This window comes from Hippocampus zosterae, chromosome 4 (genome assembly GCF_025434085.1).
Source record: "Hippocampus zosterae strain Florida chromosome 4, ASM2543408v3, whole genome shotgun sequence".
In the NCBI taxonomy this organism is placed as follows: Eukaryota; Metazoa; Chordata; class Actinopteri; order Syngnathiformes; family Syngnathidae; genus Hippocampus; species Hippocampus zosterae.
Genome location: NC_067454.1, coordinates 7164001 through 7177648, shown reverse-complemented (window position 1 = coordinate 7177648; position 13648 = coordinate 7164001). Strand labels below are relative to the sequence as shown.

Genomic DNA, 13648 nt, shown 5'->3' with positions numbered 1-13648 from the left:
CTGTCGGTCAAACGCGCACACGATTCACTCACTTTTTTTGGTTGGCTTGACACTTGAGCGAAGCATGAGGTCAACTTTTCTTTGTGTCGCCTGCCAACATTCCAAGCTCGGACATACTTGTATCTTTCCCAGCTCGCCGGTGCTCTCCATTCTGCTGGCCACGTTGACCGTGTTGCCCCAGATATCGTATTGAGGCTTCCTGGAACCGATCACGCCAGCGATCACGGGACCGTGGTTAATACCTGCGTGATGATCAACCGAGCACAAAGAAAAGTTAAAATGTTCACCGTGATGAACACACCTGCTAAATTTGGTGGATCATCACATTTTGAAATTTGGTTGGAATGGGACAAAACGTCGAAGACAAATGGCAGACATCCCTGTGCGTGACCCACTGTATGGCGTTTGGTGGTAGTACACAGTTAATGGCATTCAGGCTTATTTTAATCAACAAAAAACAAATGCAAAACTGAAATCGAAAAAAAAAAAATTATGCACGAAATACTTGAATAGATTGGAGTTAATGCCTTCCCTCGGAGGGCCGTTCAGAGAGTGAAACCAAGTAAATGTTTAAAATCATTACATCGTATTATTACTTATACACAAACAAATTGTTGGATTACTCATTTTGAAAAAAAAGAATTGGGGGTTGGTTGTTCAATTATTGTTTGAATGTATACAAGGTAACAAAATTATTGCAAAATCTCAATGCGATTCATCACACATGACAAATTGACATTTCGGTACAGATTATAGCAAGGATCATGGAAGTTGACGCACATGATTTGCTTTCGCCGGACACATAAAATGACTTGGTGGACCGGATCTGGCCCCCGGGCCTTGATTTAGACACCTATGATTTTGAGCATTCAATCAACCCTTGGAATGTGAGAGGAAAGCGGAGTGCGCGGAGAAAACCTGCACAGGCACGGGAACAACATGCAAACTCCACACAGGAAGGCCGGGGCCGGTTTCGAACCCGTGACCTCTCTACTGTGAGGCGGACATGCGAAACAATTGTTCACCGTGCTGCATCTATCTATCTATGTGTGTGTGTGTGTGTGTGTGTGTGTGTGTGTGTCCACATCCACACAGAACACCAGCACATGGGGGGGCCCGGGGGGGCAGGAAAATGATGTCTTTTATAGGCTGATAAATCAAGTGCGTAATTGTCAAGTGCTGATGAAATTTGGCAGTGGGTAAGTCACGGGAGATGACATAAGCTTTCTCTTCCATCCTCACACTCTCGCTCGCAACAGTTAAGCGTGTCGATTTGAGCGCACACTCACCCACGCGCAGCCTGAAGCTGTTGAAGGAATGCCGGTTGATGCCGTCCAACTTGCCGACGAGAGCCACGGCGAACTCCACCATGATGCCGATGTGCGCCTGCTGCCGCTCCCTGTCCTGGAACACACGAATGCCGTTCGGCGAGACGCCACACATTTGGTCACGTAGACGAGGGGCAGAGAGAGCCAAAATAGTTGTCGAGAATATCTCTCAAAAGTCAAATGCATCCACAAAACAATTCGACCAAGTGGAGGCGACAGTGAACAGAAAGCGATCAAGTTCCTCCATCGCTTTCTGTTCTTTGTCTCCATTAGAGTCCTGCATACTCATGGTCCGTCATCCATGGAGTTTTCGCAGATATATTTTTTTATGGGGGGTGGGGGGGGTAACTATCACATACAACAAATATTTCATGGAAAATCCACATTGCATGTTTATCAGCACTTTTGAGAAAGGAAAAAAAAAACTGGATTTTCGCTATTTGCGCAATATCCCCCCGCAAATGGCGGGGGCCCGATGTATGTATTATATCAGGGGAGGGATGGTATTTCATATGCAACAGTGCCCACCTGGTTGTTCTCCTGACCAAGCGTCCCGCTGAGTCCTGCCGCCGCCATGTACGTGCTGCCGATGGTCTTGATCTTCTCGACGCCGCTGAACTTAGGCTTGGACAGCAGCTGTCAGGGAGAAGAACGCATTCATCCTGTCAGGCCACGATTCAATCGCGTGCTCCTCAAGCCGCGCAGAAGCAAAGAAGCAACGGGACGCCTCTGGTGAACCTCGTCGAAGTCGGCAATGATCTCGTTGAGGAGCCGCAGGCATTCCAGGCCCTCTTTGTTGATATCGCACTCGGTGTAGAACTCCTTGAAGTCGGGCACCGAGGCGAACATCACGCACACGCAGTCATACGACTTGTAGTAGAGATCCTGTTCGGGAAAGGAAATAAGATTTCCAGAGAGTGCATTCAGGCGGCCGTTGCGGCTTAACACGGTCACATAATTACAAAAGCTTCCCAGTACAAATAAAGATGTGCTGCCGTTTTGGGGACGGCCTGGCGTCTCACCTCGTTTTTCTTATTCTCGCCGACAAAGAGCGAGGCCACGTGAGCGGGCAGCACGTTCTCAAGCAGCAAGCGGTTGAGGTTCTCCCGGGTCTCGATCTCGTCCTGCTCTGTGCGGTTCTTGTACTTGAGCAGGAAGTCCTGGCGAAAGCACGACTCGTTCTGACGCACACACACACAAACACACACACACACACACACACAAGGATTGGTTTGGAAACGAGGATGATGATGATGATGATGAAGAGTAGAGTGGGCGAGCACCTGTTGCGAGATGATGAGCATGGTGACGAGGAACAAGGTGATGTAGATGCAGCTCATCACCTGGGGGTGCTTCACCAGGCCCACCAGCCTCACCGTCGACTCGTCGGATAGGCTGCAGACAACAAAGACTTTTCAGACACTAAAATACAATTTTTTTTTACTACATTTAAATATTTCTCTTTCATATCTCTTATTTATGGCTCCAAGTTGTTTCTTTTTTTTTCTGCCCCTTACATTTTTGTATTTTTATATTTGAAATTTTTTACTTTGAGAATTTGTACTTTCAATCATTGACATTTTTCTGACATCCTATTTTTATTTAATAAAAGATTTAGATTTTATATATTATTTGAATTCTTGTTAAATATTTGTTGATTTTCTCATTTCGTGTAAATGACTTTAGTTTCCTAATTTTAGTTTTTTTCATGATTCATTTTTTATTTTGTATTTCCATTTCACATCACATTTTTTTGTCATTTTTGTAAAAATGTATTTTAACTTCTTAATTTGAGTTTGCTTTGTTCACATTTTTCTTCAGTTTCTCTTTTAGTTCTTATTTTTAAAATGAAGTTTTTCATTTAGAAATGTTTGCAATTTCAATTATTTTCATTTTCATTCTTAATTTTGCTTACTGCAATTTTTTTTGTCATGCAAAACAATATTTACATATTCTTATGTTCATGTGTACCCTTGTTTTTTTCCATGTTTAATTTTTTCCCCGCATTTTTCTGTTTGCATCAGGAACAACATGGAAGGAGTCGTGTTCTATTTTGTGGGTAAACGGGTGCCTCACGAATTCCAATGACTTTACATACAAACATTTTTCCAGATTAGAAAAAGCAGCAATTTATTTAAGGAAGGTATTCATTTTATTTTTCTTAGACCACTTCCATGCCTTGGATCACATCAACATAAACTTTTTTCTGTGATTGTAGGTGAAGTAATCGCGAATTGTATTACATAGGACGCGCCTCCCCCACGGTAGACTGCCATGTTTTGCCGCCATCTTTCTGCTACGGACACCCGGAGGAGACAAACTTACTGAGCGTACTTCCTCAACATGTTGCCTACAGCATGTGTAACAGAGGCCATGAATTATTATTTTACTGCATCACTTGAGGGAATATTATTTCATTGGGATTACATTTTGCTTACACCTCTGCAGAAGACATTAGCGGTCGGCTTATGAAATTTGGTTTCTCTGGGACACAGTATTACGCGTTCTTTAATTTGCATGCGCTTCGAGTTTAGGTCCTTTAATACCATCAGTTCACCACTAGATGGAACTAAAATCTACATCTGTAGTGTCAACTTTTATTTTAATATGGATTTATACATGACCCACATAGGCCCGGAAATCTTGTTCCGGACCACCTGTCCATCACAATAGAGGTTGCGTAACAGTCTTTCTACATAAGCGCATGGCTATAAATCCCTCCTCTATGTGATCAGATACTTGGCTTTTCTACACGGCGCCTTTTTTAAATTTAATTATTATTTCATTACCGATCTTATCGTGGTATCGAGTCCCACCTGCTGCAGTTGCCCTCTCCGGTAATCTGAGCGTGGAGGACATGTGCGTAGGCCACGAAGAGCTGCTTGTTGGTGCTGAGGATTATGGTGTAGTAGACGCTGGACGAAAGGGCGAGGAAGAGCACTTTGAGCTCCAAACTGACGCGCAGGAACACGCCACAAGCCATCAGGGATAGGATGCAGCAGTACACAGAGTACTGGCGGGAGAGCCACAGTGGAGACAATTTTAAGTCATATCTATTAGCGCGTTGAACAAAAGTAGATGTCAACAGTTGATTTGAAAAAATAAATAAAGACTCACAGGCAGATAGAAGAGTCCTTCCTGTAATCCCAGACGTTGGGAATCATTTCTGTGACCCAGGGCAGAAACGTCACCACTGGAACAGTCTGGAAAATGTGTCTGGTTGAAGCCCTGCAGGATGGAAGGAAAGGAAAGTCGGAAAACTGAGCCAAAGAGCAACCTTTTTTTTTTTTTTAAATGAAAACGGGGTCTTGTTCACCAGGTTGAAGATTGCCAAGAGAACGATGACGGCAGTGGTGATGGCGGCCAGGGGGAGGCGCACACACGGCTTCTTCACCACCGCCTCAGAGACTGACGCCAGCCATTGGCAGCCTGACAGCTTCTCTGGAAACATGCGCTACACACACACACACACAAGCAGGCAGAGAAGTTCCATGGAGAAAGAAGATATCCGACTTTCATTGTCACATGTGCTCTGTGAGGGTCGACTATTCCCGTCAAGGACGCAAATCACTGGGTTAGCTACAAAAAGCAGGGGTATTATTTTGTCATTTGGGGCCCCGAGACCATCCACATTTGCAAAGCTTTGGAATATGTTTATCATCAACTAAAAATGCGAATAAGGGTATCTTCAGCATTTTTCTGAGTGAGTTAAAAGTCCTTAATATCCTTCTTGAGAATTGCTACACAACAAGTCAATCATCGTAAACGCGATACTATCACTGATAAGAACATTTATCAACATTTAACCGAGCTGACCACTACGCACGCTTTAATGTTCAAATTTTAGTTATGAAGAGCATCACTCGTGTCACTCTTCACTTCATCTCGACTGCATTCTCCTCGACGAACACCGACAGGCTCTTTGGGTTCCGCGACACAAATTTGGTGTCGCCCCGATGAAGGTTAAAAACTTTGGTAGTTTTGATATAAACTGTTATTTCTATCGCCTTCTCCTCCTCTCCATTCCACTGGGATGATGCCGTTTCTTTTTTTTTTTTTTGTCAGTTAAATTGAAAAACTGCCAACATGGCCGCCAACGCCACCTACAGTACATCCTTCCATTGCCTACCTGGCTGTCCTGGTCTCTATTTTGGCTTGAGATGTTGTTATAAGATGAAACATAATCAAATTATTTTTCACTATGAATTCTTTTTCAGCATTGGCTCCCTCGAGCTCCATGTCAAATCAAGTTATTATTATACGGTAGGTAACATGTCAAGGTATGCCCGAGCCGGCCCGCCGCGCCGACCTGTATATGAGCTGCAAAACAGATGGTCAGGGTCAGCAGCAGGACGCACGCCAACGCCGCAAACGTCACTCCGAGTATCTGCCGACTGACAGTTAAACAAAGCGGTTGGTTGTCAGTTGGCCTGCCATTTTTCTGCACTTATTTCATTGCTGCCGATACTCACTCCCCGGTGACTAACATCTGGATGGAAAAGATGCAGAGGAAGATGACGGCGGCGCAGCCCACGTAGTGCTTGAACATTGGCAAATCCAAGGCTCGGTACTTTGGAGACAATGAGAGAGCGTTTGAATGAGAACCAAAATGAGGACAAGGGTATAAGAGGGCTTTATTTTTTTTTTTTTTTGGTTCAACGTACCTGTTTTTCTAGGTCTTTCTTTGGAAACCAGATGGCTAAACTGCCGCTCTCCTCAGACTTGTACCACTGCCTTGGGGAAGGAGGAGAAAACCAAAAATAAAACAGACCGCTGTGTTAAGTGCGGCACTTGCTGTCTAAAAGCGCCGTGATCTTTTTGTGAAATAGAATACCGAGAAGTAATGGATGATGAGAAGGATTAAAATCAAAATGATTTATCGTAAAATAACTATCATTAATGCTAATTATTCAAGCAAATAATTCATTTAGCACGATTAAACGGATTTTTAAAAAAGGATAGTTATGTTCTTCAAATAAACCACTTGGGTTCAAATCTCAGCTCAGGCCGTCCTGGGTACAATGTTGACCATATTGTCATGTCACATGACAATCTGCCTCACTGGTGGCACGTCGGGGCATTTTTTTTGCAGAAGTGTTTCACAGTCAAGAGGTTCTGGGGTCGAATATGGGCCATCGTACATATTTGGAGGACTCGTTTCTTACACTTGGATGAGAGCTGAAACTTGATCAAGGGTTTATGAGGCTGGTTTGATCCCATTTCCATGACTTTCTATGGGATTTGTGTTTGTCGCGTTTTCTGAGGTTGCCTTTGGAATGGACCTACTTGGTGCCCAGTTCATCGATGGTGGTTGTCATCTCGTTGTGCAACTCCTCATCGAAGCGACTCTTTTGCGACTTGTTCCTGCGCCGATGAAACAGACGCCATTAATGAAAGAAAAAGAGACATACGGCCGGGGATGGGGAGTTAACGGCCGCTCGGCGCACATTAGTCAAAGAGAAAAAAGGAGACGGTGCCTGTATAGATCATGCCTGTGGTGCACACAGAAGGAGGGAGGGAGTTAACCGGATGCTGTGAGTTAGATGAGCGGTTCAGGGGGCTATGGAAAGCCCACTTAGGCTATCTGGCAGGAAGGAAGCCCTTGCACAGATGCACACAGCAGATACATACGCACCCCGCCCTGGTTCGACCTCAGGGGAGCGCGTCGGCGTGATTCTGTGAAGGAGGTTTAGCGGTGTCATGTTGTGAGTCGGAACGAAGAGTGCAACGGCCCTGCCGAGGTTAGTGTTGGGGCGTTAGGACTTAGATAGTAAAGCTTAGATAGTAGTTCTCACCCAACTTCAAGTTAAAAGCATTCACTCAGGTGAATTATTGTATTACCTCAAATAGTGGCCATACCTCGAATACAGTGTTGCGTCATTTTTTGTTGAGCCGAGGCACATGCACGACTCAAAAGAAGTTGGAGATATTGGGCTCTCGGGTTCTCGCACTAAGGCCCGATCCATGTCTAATATCAAAATATTGCCATAGCGCCACCTACTGGCATATTGAAATATGTTTAATGGAGGGGAGGAGATGCATTTTGTCCTAGTCTCAACTGAAAAAACTGCTTGCTCGCCATCATGTGACATCTACAGGCAATTTATACAATTTTTTTGGGGGGGGTCGGGCCTCAATTGGGGATTTTTGCTGTTCAAGGTGCAAATAGTGGTCAATGAGGACACCGACCAGACTCACCAGGGAAGATCTATGAAACGGCGAGACCACATAAAACATCACTTTGAATAGAATACTACACATTCTTACAGTAAACACTTTGCTTTTAAATCTCGTCTATGCTTCTGAGGGTTTTGTTTGTTGTCGTTTATTTTTAATTTTGTGAAGCGCATAGCTACCTCTTGTTATGCTTCTGAGGGTTTTGTTTGTTGTCGTTTATTTTTAATTTTGTGAAGCGCATAGCTACCTCTTGTATGCGCTATATAAACGCCTTGCCTTACACATGCTACAACAAAGTACAGTATAAGCACATTTAAAACTGAAATCTGCGATGAACGGGAACACTGTATTCCATAAATTTACAAATGCAAGCCCCACTATTTGCGACAATACAATGAATTAGTGAGTCAGAGCGGTACTTTTTCAAAAGTACGCGTTTCTTAATTTCAGGCTGAGAACTCCTGATCTGTGCCAGGGGCCCAAACTCACTTATGGCTGGTGAACGAGGCCGTGGACAAGGAGAACTGGTCTTCCAGTGACTCATCAAAGCTGTCACAGGAGGAGTGCAACAAGTAATAACACAAAGCACATCACAACCACGGCAGGTAGTGGAGCTGCCATTGCAATCGACGGACAATCACTACGCTGGCACAAATAGAGCTGGTTGACTGTCTTTGGAAATCATATGAATGTTGACTATTTACAGCAAAGTTGACTTTAGCAATGCTGCAATACGTGATCAAAATACAGCTCACGGGAGGTTCACTTTTCATAGATTTATTTTTTACCTCTCGGTGATCTTGGAGCTGGGTGCTGTTCGCAATGGGATGTCCTGAAAAACAAACAAACAATGGCTTATGCAACGTACTGTTTATTGTGGAAAAACTGCAGAAAGAAACAATCGGAATTTTTATTTCAAACTGGATTTTTTTTCTGGGAATGGGCGAGTACTGACATCAGACACCGTATCAGGCCGATACCCGCCTTATTTCAAAGTATTGGGTAATCATGAACATTGAGTAAGTCCTCCTTGCCAATAGTTGGCGCTACAGGAGAGTCTTTGTTCACGCCATCTTGTTTATTTTTATTGTGCAAGATGGCAATCATCACAGATAACTAATCATTGGCAGATTTTCTGAACTCCTGCTTACCTTACTGAGTGACTTTCCATTGCTGAGGGGGTCCACGGCGAAACCCTCTCGGCTCTGCAGGTGCGCAAACGGCTTGACGGCCCCCCAGGACTCCAGGTACCGCGTCATGCGCACGGACGCCCGCATTTTCAGACCGTCGTTCACCCGAGGCTTGGGGACGCAGCGGCCGCTCTGCGTCGGATCTTTGGACTCATCAGAGGTATACATCGCCTTTTAAAATGTTATGCAGCGGTAGATAACCTTTTCACACTGCACTCGCTCAGTGGCAAAGTGTTGCTAGGCAGATGACGGCGCCCCTGGTGGCCGGCGTGCAACATATTTGGAAGTGCTGACGTCGTATTGACTTGCCGCAGCATTAGCGTCGGAGTCACAAAACGTAATCTATGTATACATATATGTAAAGAGGTATAAACTATAAAGAAACAAATCGTGTTCCCTTAATTGCTACCAATTTCTTTTCCACTTGGAACACTGAGAAGTCAAGGCGCCACAGTATTTGAGATGTTCAGTGAGCAGTATTCAGATCAGCCTCCATACACCCACACATAAGGGCAATATGCATTTTTAAAGCTATGCTTTCAAGTGCCCGCATAACAACCATCAAGCGCCTTTTCAAGTGACACAGAAGGTTGTAAACTCACCCGAGGGTCAATAACGAGGTAGGTTCTGACGTTGAGCTCCTTGAGATATTGATCCCGCAGCTGCCCGTCGCCCTCCTCTACTTCGTACGCCTTGTTCAAGTGCTTCAGAGTCGCCTCGGTGATGTGAACACGTCTGGAATGACCACGATAACGTTTGCTTGTTTGTCTTTCTTTCTTTCTTTTGGAACTGCTTTTGGCCATGAGTTGACATTTAGTAAATGATGCGACAACAACAGAAAAATGTCAAGAGAGTATTATTGTGGCTGTCAAGTAAAATATGTATTTTTACATTATGGGACCCCCCCCCCCCAAAAAAAAACAAAACAAAACAATGGACATATTATTTTGCGTTGTATTTAAACCAGATTTTTTTTCCTATTAAGAACATTTAACAAAGGACTAAAAATATGTGTTTATTATGAACACACATATATATATTAATTTATTTATTTATTTTTAATAAATATTTAATTTCACCTGCATAGTTAGCGGCACTTACCCCGGGAGGCCTCCCGACTCCATGTGATTGGCCAGCGTCACATCATGTGACCATACGTCAAACTGCCACTTGCGCAGACCGATCACGCCGCACAGCACATTGCCCGAGTGCACACCCACTCTCATGTTGATGTCCACGCCGGTGGCGTCTCGTACCTGCCTGCCACACATAAAAAAAAAAAAAAAATTTTAATCACAAAAACAAGGCTTTACCACGACGACTAAGATCATTTTTGCAGAACTTGCTATGAACCTTCCCCTGAGAACAATCTACTAATAGCTAATAGCTGCTGTTGGTCAACTTTCATGTATCATACTAATCTAGGGATGTCAAACTGTGAAGAGAGAGGAATTCATTAAATATGAATCCCGATTTAAGAAGAAATTCAGTTGTATCTCCACAGATCAAAAACTTGTGAACTTTGATGTTCAGCTAGAGAACATCAAATTGTGCAAAAGATACTGAAACACTGAAGTGGTGGACACGTCCATTCAAATGTTTAGAGAAGGCCAAACTAAGTTCACCTGGAGAGGTTGAGAAGTTATAGTGCATTTTAGGTTCAGCTTGTAAATTCTCCTAAAAACCCAGTATACCAAACAGGGGGTGTTCCTTGACTTCCGAGTTGAATTTGCCAAGCTAAAAAAAAACTCATTTGACTCAAATTAAATTGATGTAATCCATTGAAATTAATTGGAATTCCATAAATATGTTCGAGCCCCCCTGTTAAAAACCACCTCCAAAATGCTCTTACGCATTTTTTAAGAAGGAGAAATAGCATTGTATTTTACACAAATATCAAACCATTATAAAAGGGAATGAAACTAACTATGTATGAAGTCCCACTAACAACATTGCTCCTCAGCCGGGCACTTTTAAAGGGGCGGGGCCAATTGAGTGGCATCCGGAAAATTTGGGTTTGTCTTTTTGTACAGCGCAATAAACGGCTGAAAGTATAGTCGGTTACTTGGAGTCTTTATTTTTTTTTTTTACTTCACTAATGTGGATGGTGTAATCTAAAACGTGCATGTAAATATGATTTTGGCCGATGAAACAATGCAAAAACATCAAATGAAACTCAACAAAAAAGTGACAACTTGTAACATAGACTCGTACCAACATGTCGTCCCTTGTTTTCTTGTTATTAATGGAAGTCACTTGATTATTTACATAACTCACTTAATGGCTTCGCACATGTCCAGGCCCATTTTCACACAATTCTTGGCATGTTTGGGCAAAGACACCGGCAGGCCTGAGACGCAATAATAGCAGTCGCCCAGGATCTTGATCCTCATGCACTCGTTTTCCTGGAAAGATGTGCACGCATGAAGAGTATTTAGTTCAGCCCCGCACTGTTCATGGCGGGTTGACATTTTACTAACACTGTTGGTAAAAATCTGCAATATAGACATATGAATATATTTGAAATTTTTTTTCACTCCTTTGAACACAAACAAAATTGCAAACATAGAATGATGCATATAGTTTGCATTCGTGTGCTATAATGCGCCTTTAAGAGGCAGCGCCAGGGGGGTGAGACATGACGGCGACTGAGAGTGACTCGGTGTGAGCTGTGGCTAACAGCAGCTCGTGCTTTTGTTTTTGTTTGCTCATTGTGGTTGCGTCTTCTCGTTTAATAAACAGCTGAACAGTGCAATGCCGAGTGTGGCTCTCCTTCCCCACATGAGAGGGCATTACAGATTTCCAGAATAACAGGCGGCGATTAGCGCGCGAGATAAAAAGATCGGAAATAATACAAAGGTCATATTAGAATTTATCTCAAGTGAAACTGGAGTCAAAGCAAAATAAAAAGAAGACTGCAAGAAGTAAATACAAACTGACCTTGGCGATTTGGTCAAACTTTCCAAACAATTCGTTGAGCATGACGACGAGCTCCTTGGGGGAACAGTCGCTGGCCAATCGAGTGAAGCCCACAATGTCGGCGTAGAGAATACTGAAAAGAAGAGCACGTTATCCTAGAAAACACGGCCAATCTTGGAAGCTCAATGCCACGCAAGTCCAAACTGCTTGAAATTCAAGAAACATGTGAGGGATTGAAATACTCCTTTAATGTTGCACAAAAATATGCTCGAAGCTTGGCACGCCTACAGTGTATCTTTGGGAAGTTTTGCCGATCACACTTTTTATCAGTTTGGATGGAGATCGTTGGTGCGCAGCCATTTTCAGATCTCTCCACACATGTTCAATCAGATTTTGGACTCTGGCTGGGCCACTCAAGGAGTTGTCATGAAGCCCTTCCTTGGCTGTTTCATTAGGGTCTTTGTCTCATCAGACCACAAAATGTTCTGATTGGTGGAATCAAAGATGGTTGTCCTTCTGGAAGGTTCTCATCTCTCCACAGAAGACCGCTCCATTTTGAGCTTTGTGGCAAAGGCTGTGAATACTTATGTACATGTGATTTCTTTTTTAAAAAATTTAAATACCAAAAAAAAAAAACAACAACGTTGTCTTTATGGGGTGTTGTGTGTAGAATTTTGAGGAAAACAATTTATTCCACTTTGGAATGAGGCTGCAACGTAACAAAATGGGCAAAAGGTGAAGCTCTGTGAATACTTTCTGGATGCACAGTACATAAAATAAACGTATATTAACGAAAAAAGAAATCCCCAAAATTTTACGCCAGTGACAGTTTGTCACCGCAAATGTTGAATTCCATTATTTCCACTGTCCAGTAAACTAGTGGGAACATTGAACGAGCTGTCAGCCTGGACTGCTAAGACGGAAAAAAAAACAACAACCTCATATCGCCTCTCCTCCTCCATAATGACTTGGACAAAATGGGTCAAATTCTTGAAGGAGAGACTCATGCTACAAAAAGCCACAATGAATGCTTTGACCGAAGAAATTATAAGTGGAGCGGCAGACTTGCAACGTTTTGCTCAACACCTTTTCTCACTGTGAGACAGACAGATTGATGCCTCTGCGGCCTCCTCTTGAAACACACACACACATACAAAATGCCCGTCTCTCTCAAACACACACACACACACGCACACATCACACTGAGAGTACTCATTGACTGGTGATCAATCCCCTGGTGAACATAAAGACAGGCCAGACTAAAAGGAATACAGTACCATACAGTAACTCATTTCCCAATGGAAATAATAACAAGTCAAGTGAATCGTTTGGTTGGGCCAACAGACGCACTATAAAATGCATTTTTATGAATGAAGCATAGCGGGGGATCTCATCTTTCTCAGCATCAGTTAGAAAAAAATGTGTGTGTGTTTTATATATATATATATACATATATATGTATATATATATGGGATTTCTTACAGGCTGATACACGACAATTGTGGTGCGTAGGTGGATCAGTTGTCTGGAAGCAAACTAATCTGTCATCCAGACAGAAATCTCTTGTCATGTTGGAATGATGCCATTTCAAATAAGCGATGTGGTAAAGTAGGTGAAAGATCACGTTCTGTTTGGTATAGAAAAATATCTGAAAACAGATACGCTCACAGTGATTTTGTAAATGCGAAAAAAACTTATCACTGGTTGGTTTACAAGCAACCGTGACAAGGAAATGGATCCGTTTCTTTGAGTGGCATTTGTATTTGCTACCTGACGTTTTCATGACGTTTGACGTAAAGGCTGTGGAAGTTGTTGTCTTTAACCAGCCGCTGTTGCTCCTCCTTGTCTTTGCAGTCCTGCAAGCGTTCCATGATGGCCAGCTTCATCTTCATGGAGATGTAGACCGGCAGCACAGACTGCAGCAGGTTCTCCTGCACAAACACACAAACACCAAAAGGCATTTGTGGAACTTGCCTTGATGTTGGACAGCGGTAGGATGCAGACATTTTTGAGTCCGGAATCTGAAATGTTACT

The 13648-nt window shown here is 43.2% G+C and overlaps 1 protein-coding gene and 1 long non-coding RNA gene across 6 annotated transcripts in view; one reads left to right on the top strand and one right to left on the bottom strand.

The window, feature by feature from the left end:
• LOC127600079 (uncharacterized) overlaps positions 1 to 13648 on the top strand; it is a 183639-nt gene that overhangs the window by 100183 nt on the left and 69808 nt on the right. The window lies entirely within an intron of this gene.
• Positions 1 to 13648, bottom strand: part of adcy7 (adenylate cyclase 7) — a 41858-nt gene that overhangs the window by 1139 nt on the left and 27071 nt on the right. For 4 of the 5 annotated variants that reach the window (XM_052064282.1, XM_052064285.1, XM_052064283.1 and 1 more), the window contains exons 6-26: positions 13385 to 13545; positions 11636 to 11747; positions 10973 to 11100; positions 9797 to 9955; positions 9298 to 9430; positions 8657 to 8845; positions 8294 to 8337; positions 7995 to 8054; positions 6615 to 6692; positions 5993 to 6062; positions 5801 to 5898; positions 5638 to 5722; positions 4645 to 4782; positions 4446 to 4556; positions 4145 to 4341; positions 2612 to 2723; positions 2351 to 2509; positions 2067 to 2213; positions 1857 to 1964; positions 1290 to 1404; positions 118 to 242 (exon numbers count right to left, since the gene is read on the bottom strand). In XM_052064282.1, the coding sequence (XP_051920242.1) occupies positions 118 to 242; positions 1290 to 1404; positions 1857 to 1964; positions 2067 to 2213; positions 2351 to 2509; positions 2612 to 2723; positions 4145 to 4341; positions 4446 to 4556; positions 4645 to 4782; positions 5638 to 5722; positions 5801 to 5898; positions 5993 to 6062; positions 6615 to 6692; positions 7995 to 8054; positions 8294 to 8337; positions 8657 to 8845; positions 9298 to 9430; positions 9797 to 9955; positions 10973 to 11100; positions 11636 to 11747; positions 13385 to 13545 (2529 nt within the window). The remainder of the gene's footprint in view (positions 1 to 117; positions 243 to 1289; positions 1405 to 1856; positions 1965 to 2066; positions 2214 to 2350; positions 2510 to 2611; positions 2724 to 4144; positions 4342 to 4445; positions 4557 to 4644; positions 4783 to 5637; positions 5723 to 5800; positions 5899 to 5992; positions 6063 to 6614; positions 6693 to 7994; positions 8055 to 8293; positions 8338 to 8656; positions 8846 to 9297; positions 9431 to 9796; positions 9956 to 10972; positions 11101 to 11635; positions 11748 to 13384; positions 13546 to 13648) is intronic. The other variant, XM_052064287.1, reaches the window with a different exon arrangement.